General features: G+C 41.8%; 1 protein-coding gene across 4 annotated transcripts; it reads left to right on the top strand.

Moving 5' to 3' along the window:
• Positions 1-404: 404 nt before the first annotated feature.
• LOC112069568 (phosphoinositide 3-kinase regulatory subunit 6-like) lies at positions 405-15,093 on the top strand. 4 transcript variants are annotated; one of them, XR_002893764.2, is made up of 20 exons: positions 405-668; positions 3,098-3,170; positions 3,386-3,472; positions 3,632-3,723; positions 3,855-3,923; positions 4,220-4,355; positions 4,515-4,584; positions 4,867-5,044; positions 5,186-5,330; positions 8,392-8,478; positions 8,593-8,956; positions 9,236-9,329; positions 10,369-10,488; positions 10,670-10,780; positions 11,552-11,657; positions 11,770-11,838; positions 12,082-12,172; positions 13,889-13,941; positions 14,472-14,572; positions 14,725-15,093. XR_002893764.2 is itself a non-coding variant. In XM_024136901.2 (20 exons), exons 2-20 carry the CDS (start codon positions 3,158-3,160, stop codon positions 14,879-14,881), a joined length of 2,145 nt encoding a protein of 714 aa, XP_023992669.1. In that variant the 5' UTR covers positions 408-668; positions 3,098-3,157; the 3' UTR covers positions 14,882-15,093. The 4 variants fall into 4 exon arrangements, 3 of the variants coding, with proteins under 3 accessions (XP_023992669.1, XP_023992668.1, XP_023992670.1); XM_024136901.2 differs by having other exon boundaries at positions 408-668; positions 4,223-4,355; positions 11,770-11,843; XM_024136900.2 differs by having other exon boundaries at positions 408-668; positions 11,770-11,843.
• Positions 15,094-15,607: the final 514 nt, after the last annotated feature.

The following is a 15,607-nucleotide window of genomic DNA, read 5'->3' as shown; positions in this document are numbered from 1 at the left end:
TGTACTGGTGTGAGGATGTMTAGACTAGACAAAGGGGATTTTACTGTTGTGGTGCTGTGAGAAAATGTGTTTCACTCAGGATGTTGTACAGTCCCCATGGGCTTCCATGGGCATATTTAGCAGTGCTCTGTACATTTTCTGTCATTCTTATCATGTTTGAAGATTCATTCATTGAAATGTTCTCTATGCTATAATGTCAACATTTAATGTTTCAACTATGAATGACCCTGTAGACTCCTCGGTTCTCATTGACAAGTGTATAACATGAATAAATACATATATTTATTGAAATTAAGAAAACATATTTAACAGGATTCCACACTGTTGAATTTATTTCAGCTAAGCAATAATATAAAGGAAGTGAACATTGGGTCGCGCGTCAGCCTGCCTACATATTACAAAGAAGGTAATATGTAGGCAGGCTTATACATTTCTGTAGCCTACTAGATTAGCCAGGAGGGCTGATGCAGGCTATACTGTAATAAGCCAGGAGGGCTGATGCGCGACCCACGAACCTAGAGAGGCTACATGATAGAATGTGGGTAATGAATTGTCTTTTTTACCAAACTTCCATCTACGAAAACAACGGTGTACCGTTTAGCTGCAGCTGCTCATCAGTCAATTCGTCCACATCCAGTGTCAGCGTACAGTGGCAAAATGCAAGGCAGGTGAGTCTCTGTAGGATGACTACTGGATCATTATATTACAGGCTATACTGTAATAGTAAAGTGTATTTGCACCACCTGTAAAGCAGACTTTTGYGATAGTGTTGTAATAGGGATTGCTGCAATGTAGAGTTTGCTGTTTTTACATCTAGAACTCTAACACATAKATGTTACTTTTAATGATCTCAGTCATAGATCATTGCACATTGATATCAATGTCACTGTTGCTTATGACAAGTTTTTTGTAAATAGCCCAGGTCAGCAATAGTTTACATGTAGGCTTATGCTGAGTTTTTCACCCTAGGCTTGCACTTTTAAAGTTCACTTCAGTGACAAATTACAAAAAAGTTATATACAATTAGACTAGGATTGATTTGATTGATTGAAAAAAAGGAACATGAAGTCAACTTTGAAAGTAGGAAGTATTACTAGATGACAGTGAATGACCCTAAACTTGTATCTGGATATTTATCATGCGTTCAGTATTCACATGTGCATTGTGTCAATTGCATAGAGAACTCAATAGTTCTGAAAATATTTGTCATAGCAGAAGAGGAAGTGTCACATTCATCCAGAAATCATTCTGATCTGTGTAGTTAATACATCTTTTCATTATTGGTCTTTCTGCCTTTCAGTTTGTCAGAGAGTACTTCTCAGTTTATAACTAGTCGTCATGCTCTCTACACCCACACATTTCTGTAGACAGGAAACAGGTTAATTATGGCCTCAACGTGTGATCTGAGGAGGCTTACTGTACTGTACGCTGTGTGTTGATGCGGAACGGCAGCATTAGACCGTTTGAGTTTGTATGAATTTAATAGGGTTTTCATGTATGTTTGTAAATTACATAAATTCATCAATTATATTGTAATGAAACCGCAGAGAACAGGTCTCGAACCCTCGACCTTCGAGCCCGAGGTCCGGCGTGCTATCGACTGTGCCGCAAAAGCATGCTCGAGCGGCAGAGTCGATTTCCGGTCCGATCACTTCTGACACCAATGTAATGAAACAGCAGGGAGCAGGTCTCGAGCCCTCGACCTTCTAGCCCGAGGTCCGGCACGCTATCGCAAAAGAATGCTCGTGCGGCAGAGTTGATTTCCGCGCTTATAAACCCAGGGTCGTTACAATATTTTGTCAAAATAATTTCTCACAAAGTTTCTCTGTAGGTATCAACTTTGGTGTCTGATAGGTTAGGTGTCTCTTATCAAGTGAATGCTCAGAAAGTCTTCATGTTTATATGAGTTGCGGAGAAGTCCCCCCAGCTTCTGTTCCTTGGTTGTCTTAGAGTGAATTTGGAAAATATTCAGACCTAGACTTTTTCCACATTTTGGTACATTACAGCTTTATTCTAAAATGGATTAAATAGATTTTTCCCTCATCAATCTACACACAATATCCCAGAATGACAAAGCAAAATAGGTTTTTAGTCTAGTATCCCAGTCACTGCCACTGAAAAACATCCCCATAGCATGATGCTGCCACCACCATGCTTCACCGTTGGGATGGTGCTAGGTATCCTCCAGACGTGACACTTCGCATTCAGGCCAAAGAGTTCAATCTTGGTTTCACCAGACCAGAGAATCTTGTTTCCCATGGTCTGATAGTCTTTAGGTGCCTTTTGGCAAACTCCAAGTGGGCTGTCATGTGCCTTTTATTGAGGAGTAGCTTCCGTCTGGCGACTCTACCATAAAGGCCTGATTGGTGGAGTGCCGCAGGGATGATTGTCTTTCTGGAAGGTTCTCCCATCTCAACAGAGGAACTCTGGAGCTCTGTCAGAGTGACCATTGGGTTCTTGGTCACCTCCCTGACCAAGGCCCTTCTCCCCCGATTGCTCAGTTCAGCCGGGTGGTCAGCTCTAGGAAACTTCTTGGTGGTTCCAAACTTCTTCCATTTAAGAATGATGGAGGCCACTGTGTTCTTAGGGACCTTCAATGCTGCATAAATGTTTTGGTACCCTTCCCCAGATCTGTGCCTCGACACAATCCTGTCTCTGAGCTCTACTTACAATTCCTTTGACCTCATGGCTTGGTTTTTGCTCTGACATGCACTGTCAACTGTGGGACCTTATATAGACAGGTGTGTACTTTTCCAATCAATTGAATTTACCACAGGTGGACTGCGATCAAGTTGTAGAAACATCTCAAGGATGATCAATGGAAACAGGAAACAGGACCTGAGCTCAATATTGAGTCTCATAGCGAAGGGTCTGAATACTTATGTAAATAAGGTTTTATATTTTTAATAAATAAGCTTTGTCATTATGGGCTATTGTGTGTAGATTGAGGGGGGRAAATAATGTAATCAATTTTAGAACAAGGCTGTAACATAACAAAATGTKGAAAAAGTCAAGGGGTCTGAATACTTTCCGAAAGCACTGTAAATCCACTGTATACAGTACATGTGGTGTCATCAACCTCTGCTCCTTTATCTAGGTGGGAGCCCATGATGCTGAAATGTGATGTTTGACCTCTTGGGATTAAGGAAACAACCCCATGGAACCCTCCAGTAGGTAAACGTTCCCTTACTCAGTCTTTGAACGCATACAGTATTTCAATTATTTATATATACTTTGCTCTTTACTGTTGTTTGTCCCTTTTAATTACTTGGGTAGACTGACGTCTAGTAGTAAGAATCCCCACACATAGGACCACTGTGTTTTTAAACAGAGCTGCTATCTTGTCAAAATATGACATTTGATGTTTATAACTCTATTATTGTAGCTGCCAGTATGTCGTCAGCAGTGGAGGCCAGTATGTACAACAGTATTCAGGCCATCCTCAGAGAGACTGCCTCCTCATGCAGCAAAGGTACATTATCAGTGCATACAACAATAAAAAGTCAACGATTATCACATTCATTATTACGTTGCATAATTATCTATTATAGAATATTAATAGTATTACACAATTTAATAGACTTGAGAACATTATGTGGTCAATTCAGCAGCCTTGTTTGACTTCCTGAAGGTATGCTGAGGTGGACTCTTCATAAGAAGGTGGAGACCCATCCATCTAACAGTGTCTCACTGGTCARKGTTCTGGTCAAAGAGCTAGAGAAGGTTGGTCTGACRCTACTAGAGTATTCTGTTCTTGCAGAATGACACATGGCATGCCCTTTGTCTTCAGAAGTTTAATTGGCCATTTTAATTGTCAATTTGATGATGAAAGCTTCCTTCATTTGTTGATTCAGGTGGAGAGGCTTGACTATAAGATGCATGTCATTCCATTGCTTCACACTCTCAACTACGTTATTATTCAGGTCAGATTCATTTACCTTACCTTCATCTGAAATAACCTTGATCAGAGTGTAGCTGTCCTGTATTACTGACATCTAGTTTACTGTGTTATTTCCACGTATCATATTTCTTGTGTTGATTTCCTGGTTATCTTTATCCTGCTTAGAATAATTATATTGTTCCTTGTTTGTTTTATTTTGGGATGCCCTATTCAAGCTATGTGATTGTTTTGTGTTTGTGTTTGTTTTTACTTTCCARTCAGCTCTGATGTATGYGTCTGATTGTGATGGCTGCTCTTTTTATTCCGGTGTATCGACAGCAGTCTAGCCGCATTCCATGTAACCTGTTTCAGAGAGTGTATGAATGCTTCAAAAGGCTCCTAACACTTCCAGAGCCCTACTGTACTATCGCACTGAGATACACGAGAAGCATAAAGATGGAGCAGATCACACCAGGTACTCATCACTAGCACTTTACACTTYACACAGTGGCATGTACTGTAGCACAAGCACATTTTAATCATATGAATACAGTATACAGTTCTCCAAACATTTATTTACCTTACTCCCTTTGTTCTGCTAAAGCTCCCTCCCCTACAATAACTTCCTCCACAGGAGCTTTGTATCAGAGAAGGGTAATTGCTGAGCAGAGCCTAAGGAACCAACATTTTCCCCAGCAGGAAAAGTGAGTTTAAAACACCCACGAACACATATGCCATCAGAAGATATTTTACACTTCCCACTGAAGTCAGTTTGTAGTCACTAGCAACAGCTGACTAATTTAGTCATGGTCATTTCTCATAAGGTGAGGGTGGGGGATTGTTTGCTATGTGTGAGCTTGGGTGTCACTTTCCCTTTCACAAACTGATGATTTTGAATGAGGACTTTCCCGTCAGCTACTCTGAGGTTGTTCTGTATCCACAATAGCTGTGCTTACTGGCTGCCCCTCTGACTGTGTTCCCTGTAGGGTATTTGTGTTTGCAGACCCGGCTGTGTTCTCAGGGCCCCTGTGGCAGGCGGTGAGGGCAGACCTGGTGCTGGCCAGCCCCCAAAGTGACATACTGGCAAGACGGGTGCTACTGCACACTCTGCAGGCTGGACTGGTGAATGCTTGTCATGGTCCCATACTGACTCAAGCTCTGGAGGTGAGGGAGGTCAATGGGCTGTGATGATATGAGACGTTTGGATTAATTGATTTCATATCTTGGTATTTGTGTGCATCAGATGGATAATGAAATCACGTGTGTGCCTGCGTGTGTGCGGGCATGCATGTGTGTGTGCCGCAGGATCTAGGAGAAGATGTGGAGCAGTACTTCCAGGAGGTGGTGTTAGCTGTAGAGCAGAGTATAGAGAACGGCGAGGCCGGCCGTGACCAGTACCAAACCAGGCTACAGCACATCTACAGTGACATCCTGACCTCTGCTAACCAAGGTGTGTGTAAAGCAGGATAGGGTTGAGCGGTATCCATATTTTCCTATTGGCATACCGTCCTTACGGTATTACAGGTTTAGTACACAAGGGGGCACCAGAAAACCCATTGGGCATCTATTACCATAATGCTAACTAAATTAGCACAAGTCATAGCAAATTTCCATGAAGGCTGCTAGCTAAATATGCTAACAAGCACAAACGAAAATAAACTAGTTGCAAAGACAGGCAATCCAGCTCATGAAGTTATACATACAGTACCAGTCAAAAGTTTGGAGACCTACTTATTCCAGGGTTTTCCTTTATTTTGACTATTTTCTACATTGTAGAATAATAGTGAAGACATCAGAACTATGAAATAACACTTATGGAATCATGTGTTAAAAAAGTGTTTAAAAAGTGTTAAACAAATCTAAATATATTTTAAATTTGAGATTTTTCAACATAGCCACCCTTTGCCTTGATGACAGCTTTGCACACTTTTGGCATTCTCTCAACCAGCTTCATGAGGTAGTCACCTGGAATGCATTTCAATTAAAAGGTGTGCCTTGTTAAAAGTTCATTTGTGGACTTTCTTTCCTTAAATGCATTTGAGCCAATAAGTTGTGTTGTGGCAAGGTAGGGTTGGTATAGAGAAGATAGCCCTATTTGGTAAAATACCAAATAGGGCAAGAACAGCTCAAATAAGCAAAGAGAAACGACAGTCCATCATTACTTTAAGACATGAAGGTCAGTCAATCCAGAAAATGTCAAGAACTTTGAAAGTTTCTTCAAGTGCAGTTGCAAAACCCATCAAGCGCTATGATGAAACTGGCTCTCATGAGGACCGCCACAGGAAAGGAAGACCCAGAGTTACCTCTGCTGCGGAGGATAAGCCCAAATAAATTATTCACAGAGTTCAAGTAACAGACACATCTCAACATCAACTGTTTAGAGGAGACTGTGTGGATCAGGCCTTCATGGTCAAATGCCTGCAAAGAAACCACTACTAAAGGACACCAATAAGAAGAAGAGACTTGCTTGGGCCAACAAACACAAGCAATGGACATTAGACTGGTGGAAATCTGTCCTTTGGTCTGATTAGTCCAAAATTTGAGCGTTTTGGTTCCAACCGCTGTGTCTTAGTGAGACGCAGAGTAGGTGAACGGATGATCTCTGCATATGTGTGGTTAACACCGTGAAGCATGGAGGAGGAGGTGTGATGGTGTGGGGGTGCTTTGCTGGTGACACTGTCAATKATTTATTTAGAATTCAAGGCACACAACCAGCATGGCTACCACAGCATTCTGCAGCAATACACCATCCCATCTGGTTTGCACTTAGTGGGACTATTATTTGTTTTTCAACAGGACAATGACCCAACTCACCTCCAAGCTGTGTAAGGCCTATTTGACCAGAAGGAGCGTGATGGAGTGCTGCATCAGATGACCTGGCCTCCACAATCACCCAACCTCAACCCAATTGAGATGGTTTGGGATGAGTTTAAACCGCATAGTGAAGGAAAAGCAGCCAACAAGTGCTCAGCATAGGGTGGCTACTTCGAAGAATCTCAAATATAAAATATATACCAATTTGTTTAACACTTCTTTGGTTACTACGTGATTCCATATGTGTTATTTCATCGTTTTGATGTCTTCACTATTATTCTACAATGTAGAAAATAGTAAAAAATAAAGATAAACCGTTGAATGAGTAGGTGTGTCCAAACTTTTGACTAGTACTGTATATAGGTAGGAGCTACCGAATGTCATTTTCGTGGGTTTGGACATTTTACAAGTGAATGTGAATGAGAGACATTGTGCAAAGGAACAAAGTTTTGATGCATGCTAGTTTGAAGGAAGAACAGTACTGGCTCTGGAGCAGCATGTGTACACACTGTGTCTGTGTGGAGTCTGGAGTCGCTAGGGCAATGGGCCTGCCTGCTCTGCTTGGAGAAGAGGGACGTAGTAGTAGACAGCTAAGAACTTAGAGGAGGAAAAACGCAAGGAAATCAAGATAGCATTGGCAGCTGTACAGGTCTCTCAAACACRGCAGAAAGCTAACACCATATGATGCCCTGTTACCTAATTATTTCAGCCACTTACTTTGATAACTAGCAAGTTAAACTTAGGGGTCGTGTTAACAAAGAATTCTGCGTTTTTCACAAAGAAAAGACAAAACTCATAAGAAATACCTTGATGCGTTTTATAAACGCAGATCTAAAATGTTTCTTAATGTCATTTCTGCCCGGCAKCAGACTCATTTTGTGCTTCAGTTGCACTTCTCCACTCGGATGAGAATTCACAAAAGGGCATTCACACATTCTATAATGTGTAGCTACCTTTCTCTGGTACTTTTAATTTTTAGCCTACTTTTCTCCGGTAAAATGCTAGATTAACTTTAAGCAAAACATTAGGAAATGTAGCTGGCTACATTCTTTCTATGAAAAACATTAGAAATATGTTTTAAAAGACCTTGATTTTTCATACTAAGCTCATTTAGTTGTGTGGCTGCCAGCCAAATGGTGTTGCACTTCCTTTGTCATTTGATAAAAATTCACCTATTTTCTTACACTAATGTATTTTCTGTGAAGGAAAACTATAGTTGCATGCCCCTGCTCACTCTTTTGAAGCAAAAACACTGTTGCCTTTCAAAGTGAAATATAATACCCTTGTCAATACACAGATGGACTCACCTGCTCCCTCTTTCACCCTTTGTACAAACAACCACGTGACTGGCTTAACTGTTCTGGGGAACTACAGTAAGCTTCATAATGTAAAATAGTGTGACAGGTGAAATGAAGAACACGATCTGCTTTATCTCCTAAGGTATTGCACAAGTTTACTGCAGGTATTTACTTAAAGAGTAGCTACAAACATTAAAATGTATTGAAAAACTTCAAAGAAATCATTTCAACAGTATTGACGGTATTGAAAAACCATCCTGTGGCCATTTCCAAATACCCTGGCATACGGTGTATATGGTATACCACCAAAGGCTAAAGGAGAATAATGAAAGAGATTTGCTGACTGTGACAAACAAGATATTCACTGTTTATTGTGTTATGTTCACTCTCTCTGTTCAGACCCAAAGGCCGGTGGCTCTTTTTCTAACACTCCATTGCCCTCGCCAGAGATTCAGTTCCACCTGTGGACAAACGAAGAGGAGCTGTGTGAGTCAACATAAGAGAACCTTAGTTTCTAGGCCATTATAAAGACTTGAAAATTCTGTAAAATCAGACTAATAGATAGTGTTGCAATCTTGAATCTTTCATATTTTTCTATAGGGAATGAGCTGGTGAACTTCACCCTAAACGTTTCCACCTCTGAGCGGAACTCTATGTACCAGGAGGAGGAAGAGGAGGATGTTTCTAAGAGGGTTTCCCTCCTGTCTGTTGATAGTGGAATAGAGAAGGACCTGTCTGACATGGAGGAGCGGGAACAGAGGAATCCATTCACTCGGTCACGGTCACCGTGTTTCAGAGGGAGAATGAAGCCAGAAGACAAAATGGCTCTGGTACAGGAAAACATCAAGGGGCCCACCAGTAGCACCCCTCTCCCTAAAGAGGAGGGGAACCATACCGCACGCATAGTGATGATGGGAGACGACAGGGTGCTGGGGAGACTGGCCAAGGTGTATCACTCCATCCGGTAGGATGTACTTCTACTTTCCCTTAATGTCCCTTAATACCTAGTTCCATCCTCATACATGTGAAATTCTGTTTTTATCCAAAGTGACTTACAGTCATGCGTGCATACATTTTTATGTATGGGTAGTGCTGAAAGTTGAGCCCACTATCCTGGTGTTGCAAACACCATGCTCTACCATCTGAGATACAGAGGACTACTGTACACTGTAATTACACTGTAATTCTGTCATTTAGAAATGTGAGTGAACTATTTTACAATGTGCATTACTTTTGTGTGCAGAAAAAGGGAGGCAAAACATCTCATCTTGACCAAGAGAGTGAACCTACAGATATACTACATCCCTGTCACTGATGAGCCTATCGTCAATTCACCTGTGAGCAATAATCCAGTCCAAAATCCAATGATCAAATCAAATCAAAGTTTATTTGTCACGTGCGCCGAATAAACAGGTGTAGACCTTACAGTGAAATGCTTACTTACAGGCTCTAACCAATAGTGCAAAAAAGGTATTAGGTGAACAATAGGTAAGTAAAGAAATAAAACAACAGTAAAAAGACAGGCTATATACAGTAGCGAGGCTATAAAAGTAGCGAGGCTACATACAGACACCGGTTAGTCAGGCTGATTTGAGGTAGTATGTACATGTAGATATGGTTAAAGTGACTATGCATATATGATGAACAGAGAGTAGCAGTAGCGTTAAAGAGGGTTTGACGGGTGGTGGGCGGCGGGACACAATGCAGATAGCCCGGTTAGCCAATGTGCGGGAGCACTGGTTGGTCGGGCCAATTGAGGTAGTATATACATGAATATATAGTTAGAGTGACTATACATATATGATCAACAGAGAGTAGCATCAACGTAAAAGATGGGGTGGGGTTGGGGGGGGGCACACAGTGCAAATAGTCCAGGTAGCCATTTGATTACCTGTTCAGGAGTCTTATGGCTTTGGGGTAAAAAAAAAAATGTTGTGAAGCATTTTTGTCCTAGACTTGGCACTCCGGTACCGCTTGCCATGGTGTAGTAGAGAGAACAGTCTATGACTGGGGTGGCTGGGTTCTTTGACAATTTTTAGGGCCTTCCTCTGACACCGCCTGGTGTTGAGGTCCTGGATGGCAGACAGCTTAGCCCCAATGATGTACTGGGCCGTACGCACTACCCTCTGTAGTGCCTTGCGGTCAGAGGCCGAGCAATTGCCGTACCAGGCAGTGATGCAACCAGTCAGGATGCTCTCGATGTTGCAGCTGTAGAACCTTTTGAGGATCTCAGGACCCATGCCAAATCTTTTTAGTTTCCTGAGGGAAAACAACAATAATACCAATAATGTAAAATAAACATCCATCTCATGCTGCACATGTACAGTAACCGGTATGATTTGCTAGGTTATGGAACCAGTCTTTTCTCTTTTTCAGGAAAGCACATCACAAGTTGGAGACAGGTTGTCTCTAGCCTCGTWCTTAGGAAGGGTCGATCCCTGGTACGAAAGCAACATCAACAGTTTGGGAGCCATGATTCCAAAGCTGGCAGGAATGGTAATGAGTACTAATACATGCATTGTTTTATAAAGTAATCTAATTCTGATCATGATTGTCCAAAAAGATCCATCAAATGGGTTCAAGGATACCTAAATGGAAAGTGGTTTTTAAGAGAGAAATAGACATCCAGTCATGTCACAGTGAGACCTAATACTGTGTCTACTATGTGCCATTGCAGCAGTCCAGTCACAGCAGGTCATCAGAACCCAACCACTTCCTTGTGGATGTCCTCTCCTACTACCTTCGCTGTGGCCTACAGCCTGTCCACTTCACACTCTACTCTGTCAAGGTCAGCTCCCTGAGATACATCCACATGTCATAGTCACGTGTGTGCATGTGTGTTATCAGCAGGATGTAACACCAACATATGGCAGCCCATGAATAGTTCATACATAGTTCATAGCCCAGTATAACATAATGATTACGGTTATCATCAGGGGTTAAATTGGGAATTTGGAGGTTGGAAAGCCCTATTTGGGGGGGGGGGGGTTAGGATTGGAGTTGAAGTTAGGGTTAGGGCAGGAGCTAGGGTTAAGTTTGTGGTTGGGGCCAGGGTTAGGGTTGAACCAGAATGTGGATGTAAAGCTAGGCTTAGGGTTGTCGTTGAGTCTAGGTTTATGTGGACATGAAGCTACCATTTTGGTTAGAGTTGAGGCTAGGTTTAGATTGAACTGGGATGTGGGCATGGGGCTAGGAATAGGGTTGTGGTTGAGGCTAGGTTAAGGGCTGAACTGGGATGTAGACATGAATCTAGGGTTAGGGTTGTGGTTGAGGGTTAGGGTTTAACAAGGATGTGTACATGAAGCTAGGTTTATGATTGCYGTCATCCTAGGGTACCCAAGCCTTAATCTTAACCTTGGTTTATCATACTTTTATCATACTTTTTCTTTTTTCTTTGGACCCGTAGATTGCTGGAGCTTGGCTTTCGCTTTGACCCAAGGTGCAGGAGCCCTGCTTCGAGTAGCTCCGGCTCAATTTAACCACTTGTTATCATTAAGGGGAAAAAAACACAATTTATCCCTAATTTGAGCTTGTTCTTGTTGCCATGTTGTGTTTTTAGATCTCTGTCTCTGGCCAGACTGGCAGCCCTGTGGACGAGGTGTTTGTGTCCCACCTGGATGCTGAGTTCCCGGAGTTTAAAACACTCAGAGAAAATCTAAGACAAGGTACTGTTGTCACAACTGTGAATGCAGCATGAACCGTGTTGTCAGGACAGGGACAGAAACTAGATCGTCCTGTTACTGCTTCTGTTGGTGATTGCATAATGTCTCTCTGCAGAGAGATCTAGTAGGCGACGAACAAGGAAGACACATGGAACCTGTGGAGCGGTGGTTTCTGTGAATTACAGTAAGGTACTTTCTGAAGGATTTCTTCCCTATTTGTGTTATAGAGTATTTGATTAGTGGTTAGTGAATGTGTTCATGCTTGGTTAGTGTAGTCACAGTATCATTGTAATAATTTAGGAACAAGTAGTACACTTTTAAATGAAAAGTAACAACTATGGAAATATCTACATATCCTTTAAATCCGTATGGCATAATGTCTTAACTACAGTACCAAATGTGTATGTGTCTCAAATGCTTTCTGCAGGTCTCCTTGAGCAAACAAGAGGTTGTTCAGGGAATGTCAGTCATGACATGTGGAGTGGGCATCAGTGCAATATCACCCAATGAAACAGAAGGTTTGCATTAAAACATATAGTAACTACATACAGTGGGGAGAACAAGTATTTGATACACTGCCGACTTTGCCGATTTTCCTACTTACAAAGCATGTAGAGGTCTGTAATTTTTATCATAGGTACACTTCAACTGTGAGAGACGGAATCTAAAACAAAAATCCCGAAAATCACATTGTATGATTTTTAAGTAATTAATTTGCATTTTATTGCATGACATAAGTATTTGATACATCAGAAAAGCATAACTTAATATTTGGTACAGAATCCTTTGTTTGCAATTACAGAGATCATACGTTTCCTGTAGTTCTTGACCAGGTTTGCACACACTGCAGCAGGGATTTTGGCCCACTCCTCCATACAGACCTTCTCCAGATCCTTCAGGTTTCGGGGGCTGTCGCTGGGCAATACGGACTTTCAGCTCCCTCCAAAGATTTTCTATTGGGTTCAGGTCTGGGACTGGCTAGGCCACTCCAGGACCTTGAGATACTTCTTACGGAGCCACTCCTTAGTTGCCCTGGCTGTGTGTTTCGGGTCGTTGTCATGCTGGAAGACCCAGCCACGACCCATCATCAATGCTCTTACTGAGGGAAGGAGGTTGTTGGCTAAGATCTCGCAATACATGGCCCCATCCACCTCCCCTCAATACGGTGCAGTCGTCCTGTCCCCTTTGCAGAAAAGCATCCCCAAAGAATGATGTTTCCACCTCCATGCTTCACGGTTGGGATGGTGTTCTTGGGGTTGTACTCATCCTTCTTCTTCCTCCAAACACGGCGAGTGGAGTTTAGACCAAAAAGCTCTATTTTTGAATCATCAAGACCACATGACCTTCTCCCATTCCTCTCTGGATCATCCAGATGGTCATTGGCACTTCAGACGGGCCTGGACATGCGCCTGCTTGAGCAGCGGGGACCTTGTGTGCGCTGCAGGATTTTAATCCATGACGGCGTAGTGTGTTACTAATGGTTTTCTTTGAGACTGTGGTCCCAGCTCTCTTCAGGTCATTGACCAGGTCCTGCCGTGTAGTTCTGGGGTGATCCCTCACCTTCCTCATGATCATTGATGCCCCACGAGGTGAGATCTTGGCATGGAGCCCCAGACCGGAGGTGAATGACCATCATCTTGAACTTCTTCTATTTTCTTCTATTTTCTAATAATTGGCGCAACAGTTGTTGCCTTCTCACCAAGCTGCTTGCCTATTGTCCTGTAGCCCATCCAGCCTTGTGCAGGTCTACAATTTTATCCCTGATGTCTTTACACAGCTCTCTGGTCTTGGCCATTGTGGAGAGGTTGGAGTCTGTTTGATTGAGTGTGTGGACAGTGTCTTTTTATACAGGTAACGAGTTCAAACAGGTGCAGTTAATACAGGTAATGAGTGGAGAACAGGAGGGCTTCTTAAAGAAAAACTAACAGGTCTGTGAGAGCCGGAATTCTTACTGGTTGGTAGGTGATCAAATACTTATGTCATGCAATAAAATGCACATGAACATTACTTAAAAATCATACAATGTGATTTTCTGGATTTTTGTTTTAGATTCCGTCTCTCACAGTTGAAGTGTACCTATGATAAAAATTACAGACCTCTACATGCTTTGTAAGAAGGAAAACCTGCAAAATCGGCAGTGTATCAAMTACTTGTTCTCCCCACTGTAGCTGTTCTCAATGGCAACTTGGTTTCATTAAATCAAATCAACAATTTGTCATCCCTACTTTCCCTAGTTCTTGAATTCCTCACTGTCAATTTTGACAGTACAAATCCAAGATGCTGCACGGTAAGGATATTTCTGAATGTGTGATAATAAATCATTGAGACCCCAGTAACACCATATGGAAAAGTACTAATACTGTCAGTCAGGCAACACACTGCCAGATGTGGTTTCTTGATCTCATCCTCATGTCTCACCTTCAAAGTAGATTATTGATTAAGGCAATTACAGTTTTCACTTAGGGGTGTACTCACTTTTGTTGCCAGCGGTTTAGACATTAATGGCTGTGTGTTGAGTTATTTTGAGGGGACAGCAAATTGATACTGTTATACAAGCTGTACACTCACTACTTTACATTGTAGCAAAGTGTCATTTCTTCAGTGTTGTCACATGAAAAGATATACTCAAATATTTACAAAAATGTGAGGGGTGTACTCACTTTTGTGATATACTGTATATATAATGGTAGAGGTTTGAGTTGAGCCCATAAATGCAAAGAAGGCAGGCATACGGTACTGCAGTTTGTAGTCACATCTCACAATGATTTTTGCTCCTAACCTATCAGGATATTTAATTTTACCATGCTGTGTTGACAGGAGATCAGAACCCAAAACATTAAAATCAGAATCCTGGAAGATAAGACCTTCACTGTCTGTCTGGACAAAGACTGTCGCAGGAAATACACACATGTCCAAAGGTCAGAGATCACACTCATCAGCAATAGAATGCCACGATGCTCTACCATCTCTACTATTGATGAATAATATACAGTAGTTATTGTGTTGTCTTTTACAGAGAATTTCCCTGGGCTCAAACTGAAATAACTAAGTAACTAACACTATTTTACAGCATTGAGATCTCTCCATGTTTGGATCCAGGGTATTGCCTCCAGACAAGTTCCAAGTCCAAGTTCAGTGTGGGAAAGGAGAGGGAGGCGGGGCTGAGCAAATACATGTGCAAGATCCTGCCTCTGCCAATCAATACCTTCACTGGCATCAACCACTGAAGGGATTTGATTATTTGGCCCGGGCTCCATTCCGGGCGTGAGCCAGGTGCCCCGCTTTGGCCAATGGCGAAGTAAGCTAAAAACATAAGTGACATTGGTTATGCACGTGGAGTAATGAGTAAGATTCTGTGTTTTCACATGCAAAAGGGATTTATTTTGATAAAAAAGTGTTTTATCTGCCTTCCCAATAAAATCTAGTTTTAAAATTCTAACATATGTTTTATGAAAAAGAGATGTATGTATTTTAATTTTAATTTTATTATGATCCCCATTAGCTGTTGCAAAAGCAGCAGCTGCTTTTCCTGGGTTCCACACAAAGCATGACATAATACAGAACATTAATAGACAAGAACAGCTCAAGCACAGAACTACAACWAATTATTATTTTTTGAACGCACACGTAGCCTACATATCAGTACATACACGCAAACTATCTAGGCCAAATAGGGGAGAGGTGTTGTGCCGTGAGGGGTTGCTTTATCTGTTTTTTTAAACCAGGTTTGCTGTTCATTTGAGCAATATAAGATTAGGGCTCTATATAATACTTTACGCGTTCTTAAATTTGTTCTGGATTTGGGGACTGTGAAAAGACCCCTGGTGGCATGTCTGCTGGGGTACGTGTGTGTGTAAGTTGACTATGCAAACAATTTGGGATTTTCAACACGTTAATGAAGATAAAAAGAAGAAGTGATGCAAAGAAGTATAAAAAGAAGAAGTGATGCAGTC

Source organism: Salvelinus sp. IW2-2015, unplaced genomic scaffold (genome assembly GCF_002910315.2).
Source record: "Salvelinus sp. IW2-2015 unplaced genomic scaffold, ASM291031v2 Un_scaffold1051, whole genome shotgun sequence".
Classification (NCBI taxonomy): Eukaryota; Metazoa; Chordata; class Actinopteri; order Salmoniformes; family Salmonidae; genus Salvelinus; species Salvelinus sp. IW2-2015.
The sequence above is the reverse complement of the archived record's forward strand: the minus strand, read 5'-3'. Positions and strand labels throughout refer to the sequence as shown.